At 54.3% G+C, this 27,845-nt stretch overlaps 1 protein-coding gene across 3 annotated transcripts; it reads left to right on the forward strand.

Annotated features, from left to right (window-relative positions):
* The first annotated feature begins 1,039 nt into the window (after positions 1 to 1,039).
* Positions 1,040 to 27,355, forward strand: ARNT (aryl hydrocarbon receptor nuclear translocator). Of its 3 annotated transcripts, XM_086628227.1 has the most exons (23): positions 1,040 to 1,073; positions 9,023 to 9,134; positions 10,362 to 10,406; positions 11,599 to 11,643; positions 14,007 to 14,051; positions 16,330 to 16,543; positions 16,698 to 16,911; positions 16,995 to 17,060; positions 17,160 to 17,259; positions 17,713 to 17,778; positions 18,253 to 18,338; positions 18,763 to 18,839; positions 18,993 to 19,127; positions 19,581 to 19,655; positions 20,470 to 20,621; positions 22,331 to 22,441; positions 22,645 to 22,723; positions 23,062 to 23,185; positions 23,798 to 23,897; positions 24,553 to 24,703; positions 24,911 to 25,070; positions 25,562 to 25,713; positions 26,263 to 27,355. In XM_086628227.1, exons 1-23 carry the CDS (start codon positions 1,049 to 1,051, stop codon positions 26,350 to 26,352), a joined length of 2,424 nt encoding a protein of 807 aa, XP_086484353.1. In that variant the 5' UTR covers positions 1,040 to 1,048; the 3' UTR covers positions 26,353 to 27,355. The 3 variants fall into 3 exon arrangements, with proteins under 3 accessions (XP_086484353.1, XP_086484354.1, XP_086484355.1); XM_086628228.1 differs by lacking the exon at positions 16,995 to 17,060; XM_086628229.1 differs by lacking the exons at positions 14,007 to 14,051; positions 16,995 to 17,060.
* Positions 27,356 to 27,845: the final 490 nt, after the last annotated feature.

The raw sequence follows: 27,845 nt of genomic DNA on the forward strand, positions 1-27,845 counted from the left end.
CTGACAGACGGACGGACACAGTGCCCCTCTCCCTGCCCCGCTGTCCCCGGCTGTGGGTGCCCGCCTGGCACCAGAGCTTCATGAATAACGCAGGAACGTGGCGGCGTCGCCTTTAGATGCTCCCAGTAACCAGGAGCAACAATCCGGGGGATTAAATTCTCACCCGCTACTTCCAGTACCCCATGCTGGTGGATGAGGGCGCCGGGGTCCCTTTGTGGGGCTGGCAGGGGGTGAACTGGGAGAACTGGGAGCATGAAGGAGGATTTATCCCCAAAATGCAGTGGGAGCCGGGTCCTCTCCGTGATGATTTAGAGCTGGACCTTGGCTAGTCCTGCTCCCTCGGGATTCACCATTCCCCCCACTGAAATCCCACCAAAATCCCCACCACTCCCTCGGGATTCACCATTCCCCCCCACCAAAATCCCCACCGCTCCCCGGGATTCACCATTCCCCCCACGAAATCCCACCAAAATCCTGCTGCTCCCTTGGGATTCACCGTTCCCCCTGCTGAGAGGAAAAAGGATCACTTTGGGAAAGCTTTACTGGTGCCCTCCCAGTCCCAACCCGAACTCCAGTCCCAATCTCAATCCCAGTCCCAATCTCAACTCCATTCCCAACCCAAACTCCAGTCCCAATTCCAGTCCCAATCCTAACTCCAGTCCCAATCCAACCCTAACTCCAATCCCAGCAGGGTTCCTGCCCTCCGACAAAAAAAAAGCCCAAACCCGCACACCGACACGTGACGTCACCGACCCGACCTTGCGCGCGCCCCCTCCCCGCACCCCCCGCCCCGCCGTAGCCACGCCCCCTCCGCAGACCCGCCCCCTCCGCCGTCAGGGCGGGTGCACGGCGGCGCTCACCCTACCCTGCTGGCTCTACCGCCCCGCGCCCTCCGGCTGGACCAATAGGAGCGCCGTTCCCGGCCCTGACCCCGCCCATCGCGGCGGGCAGGTTAGGCTGCGCGCAGCGCGGAGGGTTTTTCCTGTGCCGCCATCTTGGCCGCGGCGGTGAGGAGGGAGGCGGGGGGCGGCCGCCAGCCCGCGCCGCCATGGCAGCCACTGCCGCCACCGCGGGTGAGCCGGGCCGGCCGGGCGGGGGGCGCGCCCGGCCTGCGGGAGTCACGGAGGGGCCGAGGGGGTGCTGGGTGGTTGGGCCGGAGGTCGCGCTGGGGCGTCCCGGGGCCTGAGGGGCGCTGGGCCGGGCAGGGGGACTCTGAGGGCCGCGGAGAGCGGCAGCGCTCGGCGGAGGGAGGCCGGGTCGCGGCACCGGGCCGGTGGTGCCGTTAGTAGGGCTGGGCCCGGCCGAAGGGCTCGCGGAGGAGGCCCGGGCCGGGCCGAAGGGGGTTTGGGGCGGGTGGAATGTGGCACCCGCGGCTGGAGGAGCTGCGTGAACGGGGCTGGAGGCTCGGTCGGGGCTTTCGGGTGTTTCCTGGAGGTTGGAGGGGTTGGGGCTGAGCTGGGAGGGCTGCAGGCTGGGTCAGGGGGGGCTGTGGGTGCTGGGAGGGTGGGATGGGGCGGGGGGCACCCGTGAGAAGAAGTGAGGCAGTCAGTGTGGGGAGGGGTGCTGAGGGACACAGCCTGGGGGGCTCGGGGGTGTGGGACTGGGTCGGGGACCACTGTGACAAGAAGTGAGGGAGTCAGTGTGGGGAGGTGGTGCTGAGGGACCCGGCCGGGGGGGCTCGGGGGGGGCGGCTGAGCCCCCGGGGTGGCAGGAGCTTCTACAGGAGGCCCTTGGTTGAGGGACAGGCTGTTTTGGGAAGCAGGTAAGGAGCTGGAGAAGGAACGGTGTGAGAGCTGGTTACGCTGAGCAGGAGGACGGCTGTGCTCGTCTCTGCTCCCTGAGCTCCAGCGCCTGGCGTGGGCACGGGCACGCACCCGCACTGGTGTGCCTGGTGCTGGGTCTGCTTTCCATCAGCGCCCTCCCGGTGGGACTCGCTTGTTGGGTTGGCTTTAGCCCCCTTTTGGCTGTGTGTTTCCTTGAGCTTTCCTTAATTAGTGACAGGCAAAACCGGTGCACTCTTTTGAAAAGGATTTTTACCAGTCTCCTCTCCGCCGCTTTTTTTAGACCGCTGAGCTGAACAGCTGTGCATAGCAAGGGAGTGAGTGCCTGTCAGCAGAAATCAGGATGTTCTGTCGACTTTTGCTCCCTCAGGTTGATAATGCAGCAGTGACCCCCTGTTTGGAGGAAGCTGGAAGTTGGTGATACCTGATGCTCGCCAAATAAAACCGAATCTATCAGGCTTGATCACATTTCTGGCTAAATTGCTCTGAAATTAGTATGTATCTGGGATATCCAGTGTCTGTAAAGTTGTAATGGATTTGCAGCGCGGTGACTGAGATCAGAATTTGAGCTGCTGTGTCTTTTGGGTTGTTTTTTTTTCGTTTTGGCTTGTTGGTTTCTGACTGCTCTGGCTTGTGGCTTGAGGCTGGCGAGGTCTCGGGTCGTGTGACATACTCAGGTTATCGGGACTGTTCAATGTAGCTCCTGAAGGATGATTTTTTTTTTTAATTCTAAGGATATAGGAAGCTTTTGTGGCTTTAAATATTGAGAAAACACGTTGGGGTCATTTGTCTGCGGTGATTCTGAGGCAAGGGTGCAGAACTGGCATCTGGAAATACGCGGTTGTGGTTTCACAGAACGATCTGAAATTCTTCAGCCATCAGAAGCTGGAGATGGCAAGATTAGAAAATGGCAAAATATCCCTGGTTCAGGTTTGGCAAAAACGTATCTGAAAAGGGAAACTGTCGAAAATTGTGATCCCATCCTGCGGCAAAACACACTTTTGGCTCGTAGCAATATCCCGTGGAACAGTGGGATGATTCCAAGTAGTAAATCTTAGTTGTGTGTATTGGTGGTGCTGTGGGCTCCATTGGGGAAGTTTGCTTCTCCTGCCAGCAGAGTGCTCGGGGAGGGACAAAGGATGCGTAGCTGAACGTAAAGCCAAAACAAAAAAAAGCTGTTGCTTGGAGTAAGAATGGAAAACGCGTGTGCTGAGCCAGCTCTGTAGGAACCTGGTGAAGGAAGAGGGGAAGATACTCGTGGCTTTAAACTCCGAGTGTACTGCAGCGTGTTTGTCCGAGGGGTCTTTGGAGCTGCGTGGTGTTTTGCAGAACAGGAAAGTTCCAAACAAATTCCCAAGGAAAAGAGGCAGAACTCCAACATCTGTGTTTAATATGTGTAACTGTGGGCAGGCTGGCCAGTGTTAGCTCGTCCCTTTCAAAACGGGGGGGGGAAATACTCAGAGTTTGTGTAAGTGTTACACACATAGAGATTGTTAGTAAAATAAATCACTTGTGAGAGTTTTCTTTGGAAGCAGATCGGAAGCCCATGAGAGAGGCGGAGAAAGCCCTTCTCCCTTCTCGGATAAGCTTCCTGGAAAATAAATCTGCAAAACCTTTCTGCTTCCTCGTCTTTCTGAGGGCGAGATGAGCCACTGCAGCGTTCACTGGTCTGATTCACAGAAAAAAGGCTCAAATTGTGCAGAGTGCTGGACTGGAAGCTCTCAGTTGTGCCCATTTTGGCAAGTTTTACGTTCTTAGAATCTCTAGGTTAGGAGTGAAAAGCGAACAGTGTCTGCTAACCCCGAGGAAATGGGAGGAGGGATTAAAAAAAAGAACAGTGGCTTGCCTCACTTGCATCACTTTACAGCTTTAATATTAATTTGGATTATGGGGACACTTTTAGTGCTGGCCGGATGAATAGATGATTGATGAGCTCCCCTTCCAACATTGACTTTTCTGAATGTGTGATTTCAAACGCTTGGAAGTGGAGGATGCGTTCTTCTCCCTGTTTCTGTAGTTAATTTCTGTAATGCTTCTTGGAGAAGGTTCCAAGGGGATGAAGCGCTGAGCTGGCATTGCATGGGCAGCTCAAACAACCTCAAAAAGCCCCACCTGCTTCAAAAATAAATCTCTTTATGAAACGGAGACGCTTTGCCACGTGCGCTGCTCAGAGCGCAGCCTCGTAGTTGGGAGTGAAACACAAATATTTGTTGGAGCAGGTGGGTGGTTTGTCTGTGCCGCTGCCATCGGCTCACAAACCTGCTCTGAACTTCCCTGGCTGTTGGGAGCTCATAATGGTCAAGTTTAAACTGAATCTGGCTGTGCTGGAACGTGCTGACCGATGCTGAGCCCGGTGGAGAGCTGCATGCCGAGGCTCTGCGGCAAGAGCCACCGGTTTTGCCGCGCTGTGCCCGGCTCCCGGGTGCAACAAAAACACGTTCCGGGGCTCCAGTGGGCTTGGCTTTGTAAATCCCAGTTCTGAATGTTTGCTGTGAGTTTATTTCTGAAGCTTTTCCACTGTTGCCGTGCCAGTGGTTGCGACAGAGCCCTTCCCAGGAGAGCTGGGCTGGATGCCTGGCTCTCGAGACGGCGTTCCCGTAGCGATCTTCCAGCCTGTTCTCTGCGGGGTCGGACTGTTGCTCGCGGATTTCTGTTCGGTTACAAAGGAGGATCCGTAATTTCTCTGCGCTGCCTCTGCTCATCTCGTCTGGCCTTAATTAGACACAGCACATGCGAAGGCGAGCGGGAGTGATTCTGGAAAGGGCTGGAACAGACCGAACGCGGGTGTTGCTTGTCGCGGCAGCGGCTCTGCGAAACCCACTCTGCCTCTGACAAAGATCCACTGGGACTTCTGGTGGCCCATCTGATTTGTGAAGAAACCACTTCCAAACCAAAAATGATCGTTCATATCCTGTTGCTCTGAACGTGGGCTGTTTCAGAGGAGTGACTTCCTTGTTCTTTGGTTGTTTCGGAGCCGTTGAAAACTTGTTCTCACCGCGGTGGATATCAGTATGTCGAGTCGGAGCTGAGCATCCCGGTAGCTGGGAACTGCTGCCCACTGCCTTGGACTCAGCAGCTTTCCTGGTGCTGTGGTGTAAGTGGTGAAACTGGTGTTTCATGGGTTGTAACGTGCCAGGCTTCCATGGAGTCGCTTGGCGCCGTCGGCTGGATCTTTGCCTCCGACTGCTTACGCCATTCCGCGCCTTTCTTGCTTGAGCTGGTGGCTTCGCGTATGGCTGCGGAGGGATTCTGCTCTTCCCACCACGGGCATCAGGGCCAATTGGGTCTGCCATGAGTGCGTGTGTGCCGAGACACCCTCACCACCACCCAGCTGCGGTGGGCGAAGCTCTCGGAGCGTGCATGGGGAGGGTGGCTTCCATCAGTTCCATGTTGACCTCTGGATAAAACTGCTGTGTGGCTTGTGCGTGGGGCAGGGAAAAATGGGGGGTTGGAAAGGAAGCTTTACGGTGAGCACCTGAGGAATTGGGAAGGGTAGACAAGCTAGACCCCTTCCTGCCCCATCCGCCTGCCTCCTGCCTCCCTGGTTTGGGGTGAGGAGGGGTGGAAAGGCCAGTAAGTCATGTGAAAGAGTACGTAACCCTTTTGGTGCTCTCCCTCAGCATACCGGGCAAAATATTGCCAAATTTACCAGATCTCAAGATAACCTCGTGTTCTTCCTCTCGTGAAAGGGCACGTTGTACCACGTGAGGCACGTGTCTCCAAGCGGGACGCTCGAAGCACGAGGTGAAACGGCTTCACGGCGAGATGCCAGACCAGCAGCGGGCTCTGCAGAAACAGCAGAGGCTCAGATGAGCCCTCGGAAAACAAACAAAGACTCCCTCCCCACCCCCCAGCCCCATTTAAAAGTCGATTTGCAGAGGAACAGCACGGTGTCACTTCCTTCCCCTACCTGAAAGCAGAAATTCCTCTCTCCTTAATAAAGCGATCGTCTGCCACGCTCCAGAAACTTGACTGTTCAGCCTGGAGAGGAGAAGGCTCCGGAGTGATCTTCCAGTGCCTTCCAGTACTTAAAGGGGCCTACAGGAAAGCTGGAGAGGGGTTTTTTACAAGGGCGTATAGTGTTAGGACAAGGGGCAATGGATTTAAACTGGAAGAGGGGAGATTTTGATGGGATATAATGAAGAAATTCTTCCCTCTGAGGGCAGTGAGGCACTGGCACAGGTTGCCCAGAGAAGCTGTGGCTGCCCCATCCCTGGAAGTGTTCCAGGCCAGGTTGGATGGGGCTTTGAGCAACCTGGTGTAGTGGAGGGTGTCCCTGCCCATGGCAGGGGGTTGGAACTGGATGATCTTTGAGGTCCCCTTCCAACCCAACCCATTCCAGGATTCCGTGATGTCTGTTTAGACCGTGGTGTTTAAATACGTGTTGAAAAGCCGCAGGCTCCCTCGGAAAGGGAAGAAACCTTCTGGCCTGGTCTCCTTGCGCTCCAGGCTGTGTGCCACTGAGCAGGGACCTCTGATACCAGCCCTTTCTGCACCCTGGGACTGCGCTTAGAAACAGAGGGGACGGCGCAGAGGTGTCCAAGAGACCCGAAATCGGGCCAAGAGGAGATGGGAAAGGTCTGTGCTCCCAGCACGGAGGATGAAGGGTGAGGAAGGCCAACCTCTGTTTATTTAAGTGCATCACATCAGCTGCCTGGGCTCTGGCACAGAGGGACCGATGCCCTGGCAGAGACCTTGTTCACATACACGCACCTCAAGTAGTTTTGTTTTTTAAAAACCTGGTTCTTTGTTCTCCAGTTATTTTTTGTTTGGAAACTTCACAGGAATCCTCGTGTTTCGCTGCTGTAGTTAGTGCTGAAAATGGGTGTCCTGCTCACGCTGCTGTTTGGAATGTCGAGCCAAGCATTGAGCTGGATCCTTATTCCATGTTTTAGTCACCCTTGGGAAATGCTGTGGACTGGCAAGGGAGAAACTTCAGCAATGCCAGCTGCTTGGAGGAAAACAAAGCAGTAAGAGAGGCTGGTAATAGAATTTGTTGTTGTTGCAAGAAATACCCGACGTTGATCTATGATGTTGGAAATAAGGTTTTTTTTCTTTTCCTGATGTTGGGAATACAAAATGTTGTGGTTTTGTTTGAGGTGAGAAGTGAAAAAGGGAGCTTGCTGCAGTGTGGCTCTCCTTTACGTACCGAGCAACATCCTGGTGGTCTCGGCTGAGCCAAGATTTGGCAGCCGCGCAGCTTACGGCCCCGGTGTGTTGCCGTTTTTGTTGAACCTGACTTCAGTTCTTTGCTTTGTCCCACCAATTCTGGCAGCGTTTCGCGGAGTGAGCAGCTCTCGGTGTCGGTGTACTGCTCTGCTGCGGTTTGGGAACCCGGCAAGAGACTTTTTTGTGTGTGTTGGGTGGTTTTTTTCGGTCCCCTGCACGTAGATAAAGCAGAAGTGGTTTTTCTGCCTTCAAAGGGCTCCGAGTTTGCAAAGATTGCAGTGGAGATTCTCTGGCTGTTTTGGTGGCAGTTGGTTAGCAGCAGACATAACCCACAAACATTAAAATTAGTACCGAGCTGGCTTATTTCAGAAAAGTGAAAAAAATGCCTTAGAACTCGTTCAAAACCCCTGCTTTCTGGTGCAGATTGGACCATGCTGACGTAGAAGAACGCGGAACGCAGCTCTCATGGCAATGTTACGAGATGATTTCAGCTCCAGCCATGCTGAGCAAACTTTGGACAACCCCAGAGCCTGCGAGGTGCGCTCCTGAACGGCTGGGTGTGGGAAGAGCCCTGCTTGGGGATGGGAGGAGTAAAGCTCAGTGTCTGCTGTCAAACACCACGTTTAATCGCAGCGTCTCGGCTTGCAGGGAACGAGAAATCCCTGCTGGTGTTGGTGAGAGCTGGGAGCTGCTGGTGACATGTGCGGGGAGGAGCGGGAGGCGCCTGCACTGCCCGAGCGTGGGTTCGGAGCCCACATGCCGTGCAGCCAGGGAAGTGGTTTGGGTGTGTGGGGAGCCGAGGCTCCTCGCTCCCACTGGGACAAACCAAACCCATAACGTGTCACGGACTGGGACCTGCCATCGGCTTGTGAGGGCAGCGCCTTCGCGTTCTGCACTGAAACGCTTCGTCCCTTCCCGTGCGCCAAAAAGGGGTGGTTTTGGTAGTTTTCGCCTCTCAAAGGTGACTTTATATTTTCTGAAGCGTCGTATCTACGCGGAACCTCTCTTGGGTCAGCGCTGCCATGGTGGGTGGCGTGATCTCCGAAGGCTCACCCATCCCACGCTTCCCGAGAGCCTGTTTCATCCTTAAAAAGCGCCGGCTAGGTTTCCTGCTGCTCATGCACCTTTTCTGCATGTAACCCTCAAGGTTTTTTAGCTCCAAGCAGGACTGCCGTCGCGCTCAGCAAAGGCAGCGGTGTTTTGGGGAAGAAGCGATGCTGTTTCGCTCCGGGTGTGTGTCCGGTTGTGGAGGAGCATAGGCAGAGAGTGGTCATCACGCCTGTGGTGCCACAGGTCGGTACTTGCCGAGGAGCAGGAAAGCTCGTGGGTTTGCAAGGTGCCTTACAAGCGTCTTGGATAATTCTTTGTCACTTGGATTGGGAAGTAATCCTCTGTGAGAGGCGGCGTTAATGGGGAGGGACTTTTTATGAGTGATAGGACAAGGGGCAATGGATTTAAACTGGAAGAGGGGAGATTTCGATGGGATCTAAGGAAGAAATTCTTCCCTCTGAGGGTGGGGAGGCACTGGCACAGGTTGCCCAGAGAAGCTGTGGCTGCCCCATCCATGGAGGTGTTCAAGGCCAGGTTGGATGGGGCTGTGGGCAACCTGGTGTAGTGGAGGGTGTCCCTGCCCATGGCAGGGGGGTTGGAACTGGGTGTTATTGAGGTCCCTTCCAACCTAAACCATTCCACGAGTCTGAAACTCGCAGCTCTCCCTTCCCCTTCTGCGCACTTGCGCAGGCCGGCATAGGAGAAGGGGTTCAGCCCCTACCCACCATCGCACCAGGCTCCTCCTCTGCCTAAAAAGGAGCCCACATCTTTTCATGTGGCGATCCGCGCGCTCGCGCTTACGAAAACAGCATGTGCTCAAGGCTTGGAACGCACCCCTAGCGCCCGCTCTGGAGAGGGATCGGGATGAAAGGGTTGGAAACACATTGCACAAAGTCCGTCCGATGCCGAAATGCAGTCACTTTTAATGGGAGCTGTGTGCGGAGAACGCTCCGCCCTCTGAACTAGAGGGGGTTTTGACATCAGACTGGTTTATTTTTTCTCTTTTCTGCTCTCCTGTTTAGAAATGGCATCAGACGTTTCCTCGCTGGGTGCCACCGTCGGCTCCGGGAACCCTGGCCCGGCTGCCCAGGCGGGAGGAGCCATCGTTCAGAGGGCCACCAAGAGGCGTCCGGGGTGAGTGTATGTGCTCTGTGCGCCTGTGGCTTTTTGTTTTTTGGGGAGGAGGTGGGTGTGAGAAGGGTGTTTTTGAGGAAGAATTGTTCTCCTGAAAGAGTGGTCAGTCTTGCGATGAGGAAATTTGTCTACTTCTAAGCAAAGAGGAGTTTCCTGGCTCCTTCAGGTCCTTTTGCTTTGCAATGGCATGTGCCAGTCCTGCCCGTTGCAGCCACGTTCCATGTTACATGTCAAAAGAGGGGATTAAAAAGTTGAGTTGCACCTCGCAGGAGCAGAGGGTTGCTCGCCCAGGACTGGGAGTGGAACAGGAGTCTCTGAAGCAGCGAGACAAGCCCGTTGCTGCAAGAGAGGTAGAGGAACAGGGAACGTGAATGCTGGGACTGTGCCTTCTGGGAGCGGGGAGGGGGAAGCCACAGTGTGCTCGTGGTGGGCTTTGTGTTTGCTAAAAATGCCTTTGCAAGTTTAAAGTGTGTTGAGCTGACTTCTCTTAGGATCCCTGGGACAAGAAATTTCCTCTTAATTTTCGAGCTAACTAAAACCTCTCCCTGCCCCAGTCACCCAAACTCCTGTTTACTGGTGCTCCCACTCCCCTGCAGCTCCTCCCACCTGTCTGTGACTCGTTCCTCGACTTCATTTACAAACACGGACGCTGCTGTGCTGCATCTACACGCCAGCTTCCATCCTGAGCGGCGCTGTGGTGAAAAGCCTCTCCTCCATCCTCCCACACACCCGCCTTAGAAATGGGTTTTTGGCCCTGTTAGAGCAAACACGGTGACGTTGTCCGTCGTTCAACGGCAGGCGCTGACCACGCAGGTCACCAGGCTGAACTTCAACTCTTGAAGTATTTTGCCCTCCTCTTTGTTTTAAAACCCAACTGATCCAAGTGATTTGGGAGCGCTGCGTCTGTAGTCTGATCGGCCCCTCGAGCAGTGAGGGGCAGTCGTGGCAGCCTGTTGGATCGCTGCTCCGAGCTCCAGAGCTTTGGGAACAGGAGTGGTGATGTGGTGGATGCTCCAGGGGGGTTTTCTCTCTTCTGAACTGTTCCCTCGCTGATGGACCTGTAAAGGAAGCCCCTGCTAAACTCTGTGGGTTGTTTCACGTTGGCCCTGGGATCGCTTCAGTCTTCCTTTCAAGAATCATTTCCGTCCCCTTAGGGACAGATGGAAAAGCAACTCGTAAAGGAGAAACCATTTGGGTAATGATTATCTTCTTGCTCCTGTTTTTCAGGCTGGATTTTGATGATGATGGAGAAGGGAACAGCAAATTCCTCAGGTGAGGAAGAGCATCACACCCCGAAGTTTCCGTTGGGTGGTTTGGGTGTGGCTGTGTGTTCCCCCAGAGCAGGAACGTGCTGCTCCTGTGGCTTTTCCTCTCCAGCAGCACAGAGGGGAGCAGGGGGAGTCTAAAGGAGACAGCGCTCCGCTTCCTCGAGCTCTTCCCTCTCTCCCAGTCAGCAGTGCGCCTCCATCTCTGCAGCTGGTGCCAAAGCAGAGCTGCTGTGCGCGTGGGGTCTGTGAGCCCAGAGGAGGGGCTGTGGCTGGGAGGGGTTCCCGTTTCTCCTTTGGGTGAGGTCTCCATCTCAGGTCTCCCTGGTGGGCCCCGTAGCGAGATGAGGTCAGCTGAAGAAGAGCCGTGTGAGCCCTGGGTTGAAAATGGTGTTGCAGAACCTCCGTGATGATGTCGCTGCGTTCGATACCAGCGTCTCAAAGGTTAAATAGTTTCCATGAGTGCTTCCAGCAATCCGCCGGTTGTTCCAGAGCAGCGCTCTAGGAGCACTGCTGCTGGCCAAGGCCCTCTTGATGTGGAGAAGTCTTCTGCCAAACAGCTTATCGGCACAACGGCGAGATGCTGAGCTTTTGTTAGTGCCTCAGACATGTCTGTTGTGAAGACGCTTCAACTTACTCCACAGGAGGAGTTGGCAGGACTGCAAGTATCTCCTCTTGTGATCCATATGGAACACAGAAGAGTTGGAAGATCTCATGTCATTGATTTGTAGCCTCACTACATGGTTTGGGGTTGGACAACTCTAGTGATGCTGGAAGTCCATGTGTTAATCTTTTGAAGATGACTGTGGAATGACTTTGAGATGAAAATGGTCCTGGTGAACGTAGGATTTACCTACGGAGATCCTTTGGATGAGGGTCTTGATTTGGGCTAACGGTGGCTTCCGAGTGCAGTCGAACCTATTTCTTTGCGTGTGGTTGTACCTCAATCACTGAGAGTGATGCCACTGTCCTCGATTCGAGTGTGACGTGGAAACATCCTCCATAAAAATAATGAAACTGTAGGCTTTTAACTAGATAAATGCGGGATATGGTTCTGGATTGCCCGAGGGCAGCAGGTCGGCTCTCTAACACCAGGCCTATTTTGCATTTATTAAACATTGTTCTTCTCTCAGTGGCTTTGGGAAAGAAATAAAGTGTAAACACTTCAAGAACTCTTCTTCCTCTCCCCCTTCTCCTAGATGTGACGATGACCCGATGCCAAACGATAAAGAGAGGTTTGCCAGGTAAGCGTCCGCTGTGATGCAGGTTTGAAGCTCTTGGTGCCAAACCACCTTCATGTAAGAGAGACCCTGCAGCACCCTCCTAACGAGCGCTTAGATTGTCTCTCTTGGAAGGAGGGTGCACCAAAGGATGCAGACATTTGCCTTGATGTTTTTTGGACCAGTTTGTTATGAGTGTGATGAAATTACGTTCCTCTTTCTCAGCATTTCTTTCAGCTGTTGCCTTGAGCTCTCCTTCCTTTCTCCTGCTCAAGAAGCTTGCAGAGATAGAAGTTTCGTGCTTAGTCTTGCTTGAGCAGGGTTTCCTGCCAAATGTTGTGGTTTGTGTGTTTTGGGGGGGAGCTGGGCGGAAGCTTCCTCTCTAAATGGGGGATCTCCTGGAGATCAGAGGGTACAGTGACATCACAGGTGATATTTTGACTCTGTTTTGCTGCTTGGTGTCTGAAGGTAGCTCTGTACCATCTAGCACTGAGACTGACCTCACAGTGTTTTCTCAGCTTTCTGAAGCCCGTGGAACTCCATTCACATGTTTCATGGGTTTATTTTGTGTTGACATGTGATGCTTTTGCCAAAGTGAGGTTCTTTTGTTCATGTTGCAAGTGATGTGATTCCAGGGTGTCCCCTCAGCCTGAAGGCATGGCATCCCGTGTCTTGCGGAGAGATAAAATGATCAAAAACGGGTTAATGACCCAGACACTGTGCTTAGTGCTTGTCCTAAGGAGGGGTCCGATTTCATAAATTCCTGAAATTGGAGTTAAAATTCAAGTGATTGAGGGCACCCAGCACGTTGTGTCAAAGAGCCTGAGGGTCAGCAGGGCAGATACCATTGCAGGGTGAGCCAGGGGTGATGTTGGGTGCAGGGGCCTTTCCCTGCGGTTTCGCTGGGGTCATGCACTGAAACTGGTGGTCTGGAAACGTTCCAGGCGGAGGTATAAACCTGGGTCAGGCTCTCCATGCAGAGGGGCAAAAAACTTGCAGGTCACAGTCATGCTGTTCTCTGCCAGAGGGCTCGTGGGAACATCTGAGCTGGGGTTCTCCAGCTTTTTGAGAGGTTTGACTTGTTCTGAAGTCAAGCAGATTAGAAATGTGTTGGCCAGCCCACGCCGAATGACTTTGTTCCCCAGTGCAAGTCATGAGCTGTGGGGACTTAAGGTGTACAGACCATAATAACGCGCTGAGATAGTGCAAAATACCAAAAAAGCACGTGGTAGGTGAGGAAGGAATAAACAAAACAACGGAACGTCGCTTGTGGACTGTGAAAGTGTCTGTGGTGGAGCCTCAGCAGCACCCGTGCGCGTCGAGCAGAGACGGTCGCCGGCGAGGACGGCGGCGCGTGGTGGCGCGGTGATGGGTGCTGACGCCCCGAGTGCGGCGGTAGGAGAAGCGAGGGGCAGTGCCCGCCCCCGTGCCCCCTGGCCTGCGCGTAGCGCTCGGGTCTGTTTTCTGGGACTGCTGGTATCGTGCTCCTCGCAGCTCTGGTTTTCCAGCACGTTCTTCCCTTGGACACCGCCAGGCAAAGCAGAGCACGGAAGTGAACAGGACTGTTTAATTTTTCTCGTCCTGTACTGAAACCTGTTGGAAGTGGAAGGGTGGCACAGCTGGCTGGTGCTAAAAACCCCTCCTGTATCCCTAAATCCGCAGTTACATTCTCGGTGCTCAGCCTCTGAGAGATTGTGGGACCTTCTCCTTTCCTGGCAGTAGCTTTTGGGGGATTATTTGTTTTCCAACGCAGCCAAACCTCGAGGAGGAAAAAACCATCAGCCTCTGTAAAACACGGGTTTACAGCAGATTCCTCTTCCCTGGGCACCGAAAGCATGAGCAGGTTGGCGGGGGTGTCCGTGTGCCCCTTCGTAGAGGACGTACGTAACGTCTCCGTGCCATCTGTCACGGACTGTGTTGTCCTCAACGGTGTTTATGCAGCAGCGTCACGAAAACGTGTGTTTTTAGCTGTGAGTCTTACCCTGTTTGTGGATTTTGGGGTTTTTTAACCTGCTTTTCTGATTTGTTAATACTATCAAAGAGACTATTCATTTATATTTTTTTTTCTTTAAAGAAAGAGATATTTAATGTGGCTGGGACTGTAATTCCCAGTTCTGCCATTAACCTTCCAACCTTGTGCAGAATAATCTGCGCCTCGGTGTCGTATGTGCCCATTTTAGTCTTGGTGAGCATCTTGAAACTTCAAACCAACGTAGGCAGGCGCCCGTTTGATGTGGGATGTTGCAAACTAATGACTGCTTTGTTTTGTGGAATTGCTCCTCTGCAAAAGAGACGTGTCTGTAGGCTGGATTTCCTCGTACATCTTCCCATTTTTCATTTCTTTAAACTTTTTCCATTTTAGCTTAGATCGCTGATTTTATTTTTAGGTCTGATGATGAACAGAGTTCAGCGGATAAGGAGAGACTTGCCAGGTAGGAGAACGGAGATTTCAAGCATGGACAAGCAGAGTATTCCCTTTCCTTCATGTTTCTCCAGGCATCCCTTCTCTTTTCCCCCCCCCTCCTTCCCTCATCTGCTGCAGTAGAGGACTTGAAACCCAACAGATTTCTGGAAATCGCGGTGCAGTCGGAATTAGGAGGGGAAGGACACGTAGCCCCCTTGTGAGCATGTCTTTGGGAATACACGGAGGGGTTTGTTTGCCCAGGGTCGCAGGGCAGAGCGTGTTTTCTACCCCTTTAAAGCTGCCAGGAAGGATGGTGCCCTGCACATTACTGCAGTTTAGGCTTACTGAAAACAGGATTTATATTTTTTTTTTCCCCTAAAGTTCCTCTTTGCAATTATTGAGGGACTGGGGCTGAAGTCACCGAAGCAGGCATCTCGAGCGCTGCGCCTTAACGCAGACGCGTACCCCGAGAGCGTGTGCGCGTGGCTGCAGCTGGTCGAGGTGGTGTGTTGTCAGGACTGCACTTCTCCAGCAGAAAAACACCAACTCCAAATGCACCCTTTCCTGTTCTCAGCTGCAGAAATAAAAACTGCATCCATCACCATCAAGGGTCCTCTTGCTCGCCACCCACAGCTCGTCGCTGCTGCAGAGCTGAGGGTTGGTCGTTGGTGAAGAGGGGCTTGTTTTGTGGCTTGGCATCTTCACGCTCACCCCGTAACTCCCTGGGACCGTTCCACCCTCGGCTGCTTCTTAAGCAACGCACAGGACTGAAAAACTGTCTTGGGTGCTGAGAATGCCACAGTTCTGCTCAGTTTATTGCCTGCTGGCTGGTTTTTAAAACCAAAACTAAGCTCCAAACACTGTCTGCAGTGTTGGCATAGCTTAAATATTTGAGGAGATAAGGAGCCCGTGGAGGTGGGGCTGGCAGTGCTGCTCGGGGATGTCTCCTCAGGGAAGCAGCGACCCTTTCCTCTGTCCCAGTCGTGGCTGCTGTGCGAGAGCCTGTAGTAAGGAATATTTGGCAGCGGGGCAAGTAAAATGTCTGGTGGTTTCCCAGTAGCTTTTGTGGTGAAGGCAGCTTCGTTTTCACACGTGAGCGTGTGAGTTTGGAGAAACCGAATGAAAGGTGAGTGTGATCACCGAAGCACTTCTTTTTCTGAGTATCAGTTTCTTGCACCGAGGAGGAAGGTCATGGAATGGTTGCACACACCTGGTAGTGATAAATGCTCTGGTTTTTTTTGTATTTATCCTCTTTAGTTCACTTGCCTGTCTGTGTTCCTTCCAACACTTTCAGCTCATTCTGTTTCCCACCATGTGCTTCCTTGCATCTGTTCCATCCTTCTGAATAGGAAACCTGGCTTTTAAGTTCTGCTTTGAAACCCCCACCTTAGCAACCCAGTTAAACTACAAACCCTGGAGAAAAAGAACCAAGTCTGAACAGGTTATGTTCTCATCTCCGGAGGTGGATGGGGACCGTGCCCTGTGAGCACACTTGCAAAAGGTGTGTGAGGAACGTCTTTCAGGACTGAGAGTGGGTTTGTCGTGGTGCCTTTTTAGAGGTCTGCACGTGCCACCCAGCTGTGGGTGGGTCTGCCCACGTTGGCCATGATCTGAACAGAAATCAGGTGTATATCTGCTCGAAAGCTTTCCCTGCTGCCGCGGTGTTGTAGAAAGGCTCCTGATGTAACTGAGAAGGACCTTCCTAAGAGCACCGCGAGGTGAGACTCGTCCGTTGTAATTTAGGTGCCCAAGTCTTAGCTGCAGCCCTGACCTCCTGGTGTGGTTGTGGGAGACAGTGGGTGTCTGAGAGGTGATGGTGGAGGGGATTCGATTCATCCTCGGGCAAACTGGGGGGGATGAGTCGTCTTTGCCTGCACCAGTGCTGTTGAAAAGCAATTTTTGTCAGTAAAGCGAGGTGAACCCCACTTGGAGAGCAGAGGCCGTGGTAAAGGAAGAAATCCCTTGGCTGGCAGTGATGTGGGATTGATGGGGAAGCTTCCTTCTCTGCGAAAATAGCTTAGCCCGGCTCGGCGCCTTCCGCAGACGCCAGGGAAGCGATGGGATTTCCAGCGAGGCTCTTGTCCGCAGCAAAGAAGGTCCAGCCGTAGGCTCTCCTCCCCGCACTCGTCCCTCGTCCCCCCGTGCACGCCCAGCATGCCAGGCGCTTGCAGTCCTTCTAACTCCCGACGACCCCGGCGCATCTCTGCGTTTCGCGCTCTGGCCTTGCCGTGGGGAAACAAAACGGCCGAGGCTTCTGGCCCGTCGGTAACTTCGTCTCCCTCCTCTCCTCCCTGGCCCTTTTGCAGGGAGAATCACAGCGAGATTGAACGTAGGCGAAGGAACAAGATGACTGCCTACATCACAGAGCTGTCAGATATGGTGCCCACCTGCAGTGCCCTGGCCCGCAAACCAGACAAGCTCACCATCTTGCGCATGGCTGTCTCGCACATGAAGTCCCTGCGTGGCACAGGCAATACCTCCACTGACGGCACCTACAAACCCTCCTTTCTCACTGACCAGGTCTTGGCTTGACGCTGCTTTCTGGGGGAATACTGCCATCAGAAGGGGGAATGAAATCGTGGGCGGGGGGCAGGCAGGCACCCAGGATGGGTTTAGAGGGCTTCACCCGCTCGGCCGCGGAGTTAAGAGCGTGTCCGTCTGTCTCTGAATGCAGGAGCTCAAACACCTGATCCTAGAGGCAGCCGACGGCTTTCTGTTCATCGTGTCCTGTGAGACGGGGAGGGTGGTCTATGTCTCCGATTCGGTGACTCCTGTCCTGAACCAGCCCCAGTCGGAGTGGTTTGGCAGCACCCTGTATGACCAGGTGCACCCGGACGACGTGGGCAAGCTGAGGGAGCAGCTCTCCACATCGGAGAACGCGCTGACAGGTAGAGCAGCCTGGGAAGGGATTGGCAGGGGCGGGCGGTGTGAAAGCCTGCGGAGGACTTGGATTAAAACCTTCCCTTTGTAGAAGGAACCAAACCCTGGTGCCTTTCTAACAAGGATCCTGCAGCCCCCCCTGAGAATGCATCTAAAGGTACCATTGGTGACACTCGTGTCCTGCTAGTTCCCTGGTGCCTGCGGTGGTGCTGCAACGCGAGTCCTCTCACCATCATCTTCTTTCTTCTGTCTTTAGGTCGCATCCTGGATTTGAAGACGGGGACCGTCAAGAAGGAAGGCCAGCAGTCCATGCGGATGTGCATGGGCTCACGACGATCCTTCATCTGCCGAATGAGGTAATGGGGAGGGTCCTCAGGGAAATCTCGTTTGAGCCTGAAGCTGGACTCGCTCCCTGGCCCCTTCGTGCTTTTGTTCCAGCTCGTTTTGCTCCTTCTGATGTAGACAAGATATAGAATCATAGAATCATAGAATGGTTAGGGCTGGAAGGGACCATATAACATGGCTCAGCCTTCCACGCAGGGCTAAGAGTCGAGATCTTGAGATTTTTCTTTGCCCTGTGCTAAGATAGCTCTCGAGACTGTTGTTCTATGAGGTCCAGTTTCAAGTAACAATTCGTTTTGACCCCATCTCTCACCTCTCTTGAAGTCCGTAGAAGGGCTTTTCCCTCGTGTGATGGAAGTTCATCCCTGTTTATAGAGTGCTTCCTCTTATTCAAGATTGTCAAGTTGTTTTGCTGTTGTCCAAGGAAGATAAAAGCCTTTCCCCTCGCGTGTCTAATTCTGGTGCAGGTGTGGCAACAGCTCGGTGGATCCAGTCTCCGTAAATCGGCTCAGCTTCATGAGGAACCGCTGCAGGTAAATCACACCGCAGCTACGGGCGAGCACGCTGCATTGCTGGGGCAGGAGGAGCTGCAGCTCTGGTCAGAGTGGTGGGGACACTGTGGTGAGTGTCTGCAGGGTGGGTAGTACAGCTCACAGGAGAGTTTGGATAGAGCTGCGGGTAGAGGAGCGAAAATATCACAATGTTGAGGGAGATAATCCTGGGGAAAACTAATCTTTCTTTATTCCAAGATTGGATTTGAAGTCCTGTTAAAACCACATGTTCTTCACGCTGTTGTTGTTGGGCTCTGACGTGTATTGTCCCTTTTTAATTTGAAATCAAGATAGATTCCAACCTATTGTCTTCTTGGACCTCTTGCATTTATTTACAATCTTCTTTTTTCACCCTGAAGATGTTCTGTGGAAGCTTTTTTAGAAACACAAGTAGAAGCCTTGCCTGCCCTTGTCCCAGGTCAATATCTAGCACAATGAGACTGTTTCTCTCCCAAGGAACGGCTTAGGTGCGGCGAAAGACGGCGAACCTCACTACGTCGTGGTGCACTGCACGGGTTACATAAAAGCCTGGCCCCCCGCAGGTAACGGCGCGGCCGGAGTCGTCAGTCGTGGCTGGTTTTAAGAGCGTGTGGTGGGAAGTTGTCCGTCCTGTGGGCTGAACGTGCCAGCAAATGCTTTCCAAAAGTATCCGTTGCATTTTCTTGGTTTGAGATTGAGCTAATTTTTGCGGATGCTGGATCAGAGATCTGCGTCTCTGGGCAGTAGAGGATGAAAATAATATTGCACCGTCTGATAACGGTAGCTTGTGCTGAAAGTTAGAGATCTGTAACGCTTCTGGCAAAAAAAGGGAGGGGGAGGCAACTGAATTTACCAAATTCCTTCCTGGGAAAGGATGTAGAACTATGAAACAGGGTGGAGAGGTGTACTGAGTTGGAACTGTGTGTCGTCTTCCTCTGACATTAGCGGTGTGTTAACCTTGCTGGGATTTTTTGGCACTCCTCTCAGGTGTTTCACTGCCTGACGATGACCCGGACGCTGGCCAGGGCAGCAAGTTTTGCCTGGTGGCTATTGGCAGGCTCCAGGTGGGTGGCATCTTTCCATGGCTCAACATTGCCTTGTCCTGAAAGTCCACAGAACTTCTGTGCGATGGCCACGGATCCGACTGCAGGGCTGGCCGGTCAGGAGACAGCAGCTCCCGCGAGATCCGGTAACGCCGTACCTGTCGTACCTTGCAGGTCACTAGCTCACCCAACTGCACAGACATGAACAACGTTTGTCAGCCGACGGAGTTCATCTCCCGACACAACACCGAAGGCATTTTCACTTTCATAGATCACCGCTGTGTGGCCACGGTTGGCTACCAGCCACAGGTGAGAAACCGGTAGGAGCGTGCTGAGAAGGAACTGCTGTTGGAGCTCGCTTTTCCTGCCTCCCTCTCCTGTACATCATGGCTCTGCTCGTCTGGCAGATCTGACAAAACGATGCCCAGGGCCTACAGCAGACGTGTTTCTTCTCCACCCATTGCTTTGTCATGTGCTTTAATCGGTGCTTTGATCACTGGAAGGGTGGGTGGCTCTGGGTTGTGTCTGATGCCGATTGAGATGGTGTTTGCCTCCCTCTGAGGTAGAGATCAAACGTTAGTCGGCCGCCGTTGTGCTGCTCTTCAGAACGCAGCGCGCCGGTTCCCATACGTGGTGTGTGTTACTGGGAGGGGGGAGCAGTAACTACCTGTCCAAAGTGGAACTAATGGGGCAGACCTGAAAGAGGGGGGCTGCCTGCTGGATGAGCTGACTCGGTCTCCCTCATGATTCCTTTAAAATTAGGAACTTCTGGGGAAAGACATTGTGGATTTCTGCCACCCAGAAGACCAGCAGCTTTTGCGGGACAGCTTTCAGCAGGTAAAACACTTCAGCTGCGGCTCTGCGTGCGGTGCGGTGTTCAGATTGGAATCTGTCTTGGTGCTTGCAAAGCCATGAAGCTATTGGAAAACCAAGAGGAAAAGAAGCCTTAGCCATTTCTCCTTTGCCCAATGGCAAGCAGTTACAGACGTAGTCACGTAACTGTCAATGTGCAGAACAAAACAGAAGCATCTGATGTTCTAACTCTTGAATTCATCCTCTGGCTGCTAGCCCAGTCTGCTTTTAGGGCCAGAGACGTGGCTACAAAGTGCCTACGTGAATGCCATGCTTCTGTGGATGCCATGCTTCTGTGGCTGAAACACTGGTTCATCCCTAGGGCCCAGCCCAGTGCTGCAGAACCCGAAATGGATGTGGTTTGCTTGCCCTGTTGTCGTTACTCTTATTTCTGAGGGCGTTGGACTTGTGGCAGGGCAGGTAAGACTGCCCCTGTGCTTTCATGACTCCAAAAAGTAGCTGCTCATATCCATTTGTCCAAATAGTTGGAATCAGAAGCGACAGCATGTGCTTCATTTACTGGAGGCTTTTCCATACATCTCACCAGTGCAAAGAGATAAGAGAAGTGAAAGCCAAAAAGGGGATGTTCGATTCCCCTCCCATGTCATTCAGGAATCCAGGTGGCGTAAGGGTGTAGCAGCGGTGCCATTTAGTTGGGGAAAAGCGGGATGTGGTCTCGGAGGCTTTGAGGCAAAGGGCCATCACGAGGTGGTAGCGGGGGGTGGCTTGTGCTCAGAAGCAAGTTGCTCTTCAACACCTTCTTTTATCAGGTTCTACTGATGGCATTACGTTTTTTTAGGTGGTGAAGTTAAAAGGCCAGGTTCTGTCAGTCATGTTCCGATTCCGATCCAAAAACCGGGAATGGCTCTGGATGAGAACCAGCTCCTTTACCTTCCAGAACCCCTACTCGGATGAAATTGAGTACATCATCTGTACCAACACCAACGTCAAGTATGTACATGGAAATGACTTGCCAAGCACCAGTGATAGCACACGAACCTGGTGGGATCCTGTCCCAGAATAACCGGCAGCACGGAACTGCGGGACCTTCGGCCTCTCCCCCTCTCTAAGCTTCCCACCAGTTTGCACAGGCCCTGGAGAAGCCGCCGAGTCCCACCAGCACACTTTCCCTGGGCCGTGGCAGGCACTGGAGGACTGTAAAGTGCAAGGAATGTAATTCCTTTGGCTGTCTGGGTTGTATGGCTTAGCAAGCTGCCAAAGCTCAGCTCCACAGTGCCTTTTGTAACTGGTTACTGGAGCAATTTCCCAGTAACATTAGGGAAGTCTGCCTCTGAACATAGCTCCTGGACTCCAGTGCCAGCCTGGGGCGGGCAGCTGCTCCGCAGAGCGGCTCTTCACGGGAGCAGGACTGTCTGCAGCTCCGGGTAGAAAGTAAACACTGATTTTTCTCCGCTGCAGCAGTTCCATCCCTGGATTCAGGAGCGAGCCCCAGTGGCTGCTCCCGTTGCTGCTCTCTTTTCCCTCTCGTGACTGTTCTGGTGGGCTTCTGCCTCTCCCTCGGGAGCGATCAGAGCTGCTCTCTTCCCAAGAGTGGGCTCCAGGCCCCTTACGGAAAAGCAGCAACCAAAATACGGGTCCTTTTTTTTTTTTTTCTTCTTCTTTCTGTGATTTCTAACTGCAGGCTTGGTGGGTGCAGCAGAAGGAGTCGTGCCAGCCAGGCAAACAGAAGGCTAGCTCGTTTGTGGGCAGGGGAAAAGGCAGGATTTTAATTTTTTTTTAACAAAGCAAGGTCCTAGAGAGCAGGTAGCTTCTTCCCTTCCTGTGGCTGGCAAGCTGATGCTTTCTGATGAGGAAGCAGCAAGAGTTGAGCAGTGACAAATGCCCCTGGCTTCACAGAGCCGTGGTGCCCGTGCAGGGCTCAAACCTGATGCGGATCCAATGCAGACCTTAATTCCTGTCCCGGGGCTAGAGATATCTCTTTGAACTCATTCATTCCACACGCATCCATTCTCACATCCATGCTACACCTTCTGCAAGCTCTGGGAATTCAGCCCAGGGCAGCAGCAACCCGTGTCTGTGTTCGAGGTGCGTTTTATCTACCTGCATCTGTGCCAGGTTATTCGTCTTCGAGATCGGTTGCTGCTGAAGCAGGAGCTTGCGAAAGAGCTGTCGAGAAAACGCTGGATTTTTGTTCCTTTCTTGTGGGAGTTAAACATTCACTGACTCCTGGCAGTTAACAGAAGAGCGTAACGAACTCCACCGACGTCTTGGGCTTAAAACCCCAAACTGCTGGTGGTCTCTGCAGGCTCTCGCCCCGGAGTGCCTGGCACAGAGCTGAGTGGAAAACCCTGGGGGTTTTTTGGTTCCTAAAACCTTTGCTTGTGCTTGAAGGATGATGCAGGCCTGGCCGTGCTCCTGGTGTGGGTTATTAATTGCTCCCCTGCTCAGTGACTGAGCCGGGGGGTGCAGAGCCCTTCGGCTCGCCGCCGTTAGCGTGGCACCCCCCTTCCGAGACCACGGAAAGCGAGTGGAAGGACCCTTCACTCGAACAGCTTTTGCAAAAGCAAAGCTTCCAGCCTTGCCAGGCACACCCTCCTACACGCAGTACCCAGCTGTTTGCTTCCGCTTGGTATTTTTAAAATATTTTTTCTTTTTTTTTTTTTCTTTTTCTTTTTCTTTTTTTTTTTTTTGCTTTAAAGGAACTCGAGCCAGGAGTCTCGGCCTGCCCTGTCAGACTCAATGCAGAGGCCCCAGCTGGGCCAGAGTGCCAGCCTTCCCCTGGAGATGGGCACGGCACAGCTGCCCACAAGGTCAGGAGGTGCTCAGCTCCCTTTACCGTGCCTCTCGCTGGTTCTGCCCTCCTCTCGGATAGCCTTCCTTCCCAGACCTTCCTCTCCGCAGCAGTGAACTCCTCTGGGCTATTGAATCCCTGGTGTAACCACAGAGTATCTGTTCCCTTGGCAATCCCTTTTAGCAGCCGGTGTTCTCCTGTTACAGACCCTTTTTATTTTAGGCAGCAGCAGCCGCCGCAGCAGACAGAGCTGGAAGTGGTCCCAGGAAGAGAGAGCCTGTCCGGTTACGACCACTCGCAGGTAAATGGACAAGGTTTCGGTTACTCCTGGCGTTTGTCGTCCTGCGGTATTTAACTCGCCTTTTGCTGGGGCTCGAGGCTGCCGAGAGTTTGGAGAGGAAGGTGTTTCTGGCTTGGGGTTTGCTGGATCTGCTGGCTTGGTTCTGCTCTGCCCCTGTGGCATCCTCCCCGCTGCGCCCTGAACGGCCGCGCTGTCCTGGTTGAAATACGCAGGAGTCCGGAGAGCAGCCGGGCTCCTGCGTGCCAGGTCTTTGCCCTCAGCTGTTCTCCGTGCTGGCAGCGAGACCCCTCACTTCTGTGCTGGAGGTGCCAGCAGCTCGTGTTTCTGCCTGCTCCCAGGTTCCCGTGCAGCCTGTGAGCGCGGCCGGCCCGGAGCACAGCAAGCCCTTGGAGAAGGCGGAGAGCCTTTTCAATCAGGAGCGGGACCCGAGGTTCAGCGAGATCTTCAGCAGCATCAGTACAGGTGAGGAGGGCCGGGCTGTGAGACGTTCCCCGGGGGCACAGCGCGTCTTCATCCGACGGCAGCGCCGATCCGAGCGCTGGCCGCCCTTTCCTGCGTCGCTCGGAGCAGTTGTGGGTGCGGAGGCTCAGCGTGGCCATCGTGGCGGCCCATGTCTTGATCTTTGAGGTCCCTTCCGACTCTAACCATTCTGTGATTCTGTGATTTCGATGCTGGGTGGACGATTCCTGTCTCTGCTGATTCCTGCAGCCCGCGTTTTGCTGGAGAGGTGTGGGGACGGTCTCTTGCTCGGTGTGTTACTGCCTGCCTTAGTCTGACCCTCCCTGCTCGTCCCCAGAGAGCAGTTCTGTTCCCAGACTGGGCACGGAATGTAGTGGCTGCTCTAAGCCGAGAGGACCTTAATGCCCAGTTTATTGGAAAATGGAGAGGAAATCAGATTAAACGGACTCCTACAAAACCAGCTGGAGCCTGTGTCTGGATCAGGGACAGTCCTGTGCGATGCTTTGGCTCAAAGCAGCCTTCCTTCACACGGACACGTCTCATGCAACTGGTTCTCTGTCCCTGTTCCTGCAGCTGAGCCTCTCAGCCCTAACGTGAACCGCCCTCTCTCCGCAGACCAGAGCAAAGCCATTCCTGCCAGCACGGTGCCCGCCAGCCAGCCCCTCTTCACGCAGGGAAACACCTTCACGCCGTCGCGACCTGCCGAGAGCTTCAGGTGAGGCTTCCTGTGCTTCCAACGGCCTCGTGTTGACTTCACCTTGTCCTGCAGCGGTTCCAGTTCTGTTTGCGTGTCCTTCTGCCACAGCTGAGCGTTCCCGGCCTCTCTCTGCGTGGCACTGGTTGTCCATAGATGTGTCCCCTTACGGCGTGTGCAGAAAATACAGGGGGAGCCCATCCAGGCATCCGTTCCTTTTGAGGAGTGGGGGAGAAAAAGGTTCCTGCACCCTCTGCTCTCCTGGCCCGTCCTGCTTTGCTCCTGGTCAGAGGTGCAGGAGCTTTGAGGCTGTGCACAGAAGGGCCCTTCCTCCGCTGTGCCAGTCCTCACCCTCATCCTCACCTCCCCAGCTGCTGCCCTCGTTCCCTGATATCCCTCTGCTCTGTTGCTTGCCGAAGCTTGTCTGCAGGACAGCTGGGCCTCTGGGACACGCTTGGACTGAAGCCCACGAGCTGTGGGTGAGGGCAGCCATGCCCACCAACCCAGCAGCTCCTGCCAGTTGTGCCCCCAGCAGGGCAGCGTGATGGGCAGTGAGCAAAGTTACCACACGTTTCTGGGCTCGTTTGCTCCCACCGATAACCTGCACGGGTGGTGTTTGTGCCTCCTCATCCTGCATGTGATCCCGAGTGTCCTGAGTGCCTCTTCTGTCTCCCAGGAGCAGCAGCATGGTCCCTCCTGTGAACATCATTCAGCAGCAGCCCCCATCAGCGGGCCGGATCCTGGCGCAGATCTCACGCCACTCCAACCCAGCTCAGGTCAGCGGAACCAACTGGGCTCCAGGGACGCGGCCGGCCTTCACGCCCCAGGTAGCAAAGCCCAAGCCCTCGGTGCCACCCCGAGCCCCTGGTGCCACCCCAAGCCCCCGCTGCGTTACGGACCCTTCTCGCCGTCACGAGTCAGCGGCGCCGCGTGCCCCTCTGCTTTCTCCTTCGCGACTTCTCACCCTCGTTACGAGGAAGTTCAGGATGAATGCATCTCTCCTCTTCCTCTCCCGTTTTTTGCTCTCTTGGCAGCAAGTGGCATCGCAGACGGTGAAGACTCGGCCCCCTTCCTTCAGCATGGGGACTTTCCAGGGCACCCCGTCCTCCTTCAGCCCCATGGCAGCACCGAGCTCCACAGCTTCGCCTACCGGGGCCGCTTACCCAAACCTCGCCAGCCGTGGCACGGCCTTCAGTGAGTGTGGCTGGGCGTGCTGGGGAGGGCGGGGTGGCACCGAAATCCCCGCAGAGGAAAGCTGGGAGCATCAGTCGGATACAGCCGTGGCACGATACGGTCTCCGTTGTTTCCTTGTGCGTGTTGGGAATGCCGGAATGTAGAAAGCGCGGCTAAATCCCACTTCGGCGGACGCTGCCTTTGTCGCTGTTAACCCATATCCCAGCACGAGGCTCCAGAGCAGAGAAATTCTGAACCATTTTAGGGCTGACTGGGAGGAAACGAACCGCTCTGGGACTCCCCCGCGTTCGTTCTTGTTCTGCCCCATAGATATTGGCGGAGGCCTTAATGGATGTGACAGTTCCGTGGCTTTTCCTGGAGGGGGGGGGACCCCACCCTGTGACCAGCAGGCACCACCAAACGAGCTGTGCCCTTCCCAGTCCTTTTAAAGGATCACAAAACCCACAGCGCTGCACTGGGAATCGTTTGCTGACTTTCTCTCCGTTCCACAGCCACGGAGGCAGCGCAGACCCCCGCTCCGTTCCCGCCGCGGGCAGCCGAAGGCGTGGGGATGTGGCCGCAGTGGCAAGGACAGCACCACGGCCCGGCGTCCGGGGAGCCGCACGTGCAGCAGCCGCAGCCGAGCCAGCCTGAGGTCTTCCCAGTAAGATGGTGGTTTTTGAACCTCGTGGGCCAACCCCGTGGGAACGAGCGGTCTTCGCTTCCCGAGCGCGGGCGGTTGGCCGAAGCGCCGGGAGCGTGTCCCGTTGATTCGTGGTGTCTGGTGAGGTCTCAAACTCGTGGGTCGCTGATGGAGCTGAGATGGGAACGCAGAGGGCACAGAGCTCCACTGGGCCAACTTGGTGTCCCATGGCATCAGCGTGAAGCTCTCCCAGCTCCGCAGTTGAGTTAATTAGAGCCAGAAGGGTTAAAAATAACGACAAAAAAGCCAAAACAGCCACCCTCAATCCCACAAAGTGCCGTAACTCGGGAGAGCTCACGTTCCTCTGAGCTGCTGCCCCTGTTTTCAGAGGAGTCGCTGCTCCTGGTGTAAATTCCCTGCCAGCCCACAGCCTTGGGCACGGCCCCGTGTGCCCCGGGGAGGGAAGGGCCATCTTGGCGCGCGGTGCCCGCTCTGGCACGCTGCTCCGTGGCCGAATTACCAACGTGGTGGTCTCGTCCAGACAGTAACTGTCTCCTTGTATCCTCGCAGGACATGCTGACCATGCTGGGAGACCAAGGACCCAACTACAACAACGAAGAGTTCCCGGAGTTGAATATATTCCCATCTTTTTCGGAATAAAACAAGCCCCGGGGGAAGCCAGTTATAGCTATATCCAATATCCATGTGTAAAGGAAAACACCTAAGTCTTTTTTTTTTTTTTTTTTTTTTTTTTAAAATCAAAGACTGCTGAACTTTTTAAACACTTCCAACCTTCCGGAGGCGAAACTCTGCCCGGCAGCCCGGAGGATGGACGGTGGTGCCGGAGGAGGGTGGTGAGGTGCCCAAAGCCACCAAAACTCTGCGCGGCACCGGCAGCGGCGGACACTTCACCTGGAGACCAGGACTCGAGTGCCACCAGGGCGGCTCTCCTTGACCGAAGGCCCCGTGTTTCCGGAGCCGCTCGCTCGCGGTTTTCCGTTGCGCACGCTGGGTCGGTGGGAGGGAATTCCTGTCTGGATTCCAGGCAGCCCCTCCCGACTCCTAAGGTGGCTTTTTACCGTTTTTATTTCAGTCTTCTATACCGTGACTCTTTTTCTATAAAACACAAAAGTATTGTAACTTTTTAAATACGGGAAGAAACTCTCCCAAGCGTTAACCGTTGCGCAACGCGATTCCGGAGAGTGTTTGTGTAAATCCCTGGCATCAGCCGGCGTTTTCCTCGGAGGAAGTTTACCCATCCATGGAGGGTCGGTGCGGCGTCTCCGGTCCCGGGGTGCTTCCTTAGAGCCCCCCGTGCCAGCCGCCGCGCCGGGGTGGGATGCGTTCGGACGCCGTCTCTTCCGTGAACTGTGCAATGAATATGGGCCTCCGCAGCCAGCGGGACCCGTCGGATCCCGCGGGAACGGCCGGAGAGTTAACGAGCCATAAAAAAAAAAAAAAATAATTATTATCTATGTAGCTTTGTCCTCGCTGCATCGGTTCTGCAGCTGGTGTTTCTGTGCTGCCGCGAACCGATGTTCCAGGAGGCTTTTTGGCAGCGTTATGGGATGGGGCGTCCACATCTGGACGGAATTCCTGGGATTCGTTGGGGAGCCGGACGCCTGGTTCCCCCCCGGATCCCTCCGGGGGTTGCTGAGGAGCCGCGGCGGTGTTCCGCTTTCGCGCTTCCCGTCTCCTTAAGGAAAAATTGATGCCATATGATGACCCTGTTGCCAAATCACAAAATGGAGGAGAGCAGGGGAAGACAGGGAACAGAATGATTTATTTTTTTATATATATATATATATATAAAATTCTTTTTTTAATTTTAAACCTTTGAATCTTCTGGCTGCTTCAGTGGAAAACAAAAAAAAACGGTGGCAAATCTCGCTGTCCTCAAGGTGTGCAGGGCTGGAAGGACAGTCGGCTTCCCCCTGCCACGGCAAACCTCGCCGCGATTCCGGCAGGGAAATTTGTTTGTCTCGGAAGGAAACCCGCAGCGTTCCTGGAAGCCGGGTTGTGTTTTGGATGGAATCTGTTCCTCCCTGCGCGACGCTGGGGCCGCTCCAGATGCCCGGAACGTCCTCTGCTGCCGTGGGGCAGGGAGGGCCGCGGCGTTGGGACCGACAGGTCGTGGTGCCGCGGTGGTGGGA

The sequence above is a fragment of the Tauraco erythrolophus genome, chromosome 30 (genome assembly GCF_009769465.1).
Source record: "Tauraco erythrolophus isolate bTauEry1 chromosome 30, bTauEry1.pri, whole genome shotgun sequence".
NCBI classification, from domain to species: Eukaryota; Metazoa; Chordata; class Aves; order Musophagiformes; family Musophagidae; genus Tauraco; species Tauraco erythrolophus.

What these genes read in the sequence shown, in the direction of transcription:
- ARNT (XM_086628227.1), top strand. Translation starts at nt 1,049, where the DNA reads ATGGCAGCCACTGCCGCCACCGCGG. An exon ending in AGCCACTGCCGCCACCGCGG is followed by an intron (nt 1,074 to 9,022) that starts GTGAGCCGGGCC and finishes TCTCCTGTTTAG; the next exon opens with AAATGGCATCAGACGTTTCC. An exon ending in GATAAAGAGAGGTTTGCCAG is followed by an intron (nt 11,644 to 14,006) that starts GTAAGCGTCCGC and finishes TTTTATTTTTAG; the next exon opens with GTCTGATGATGAACAGAGTT.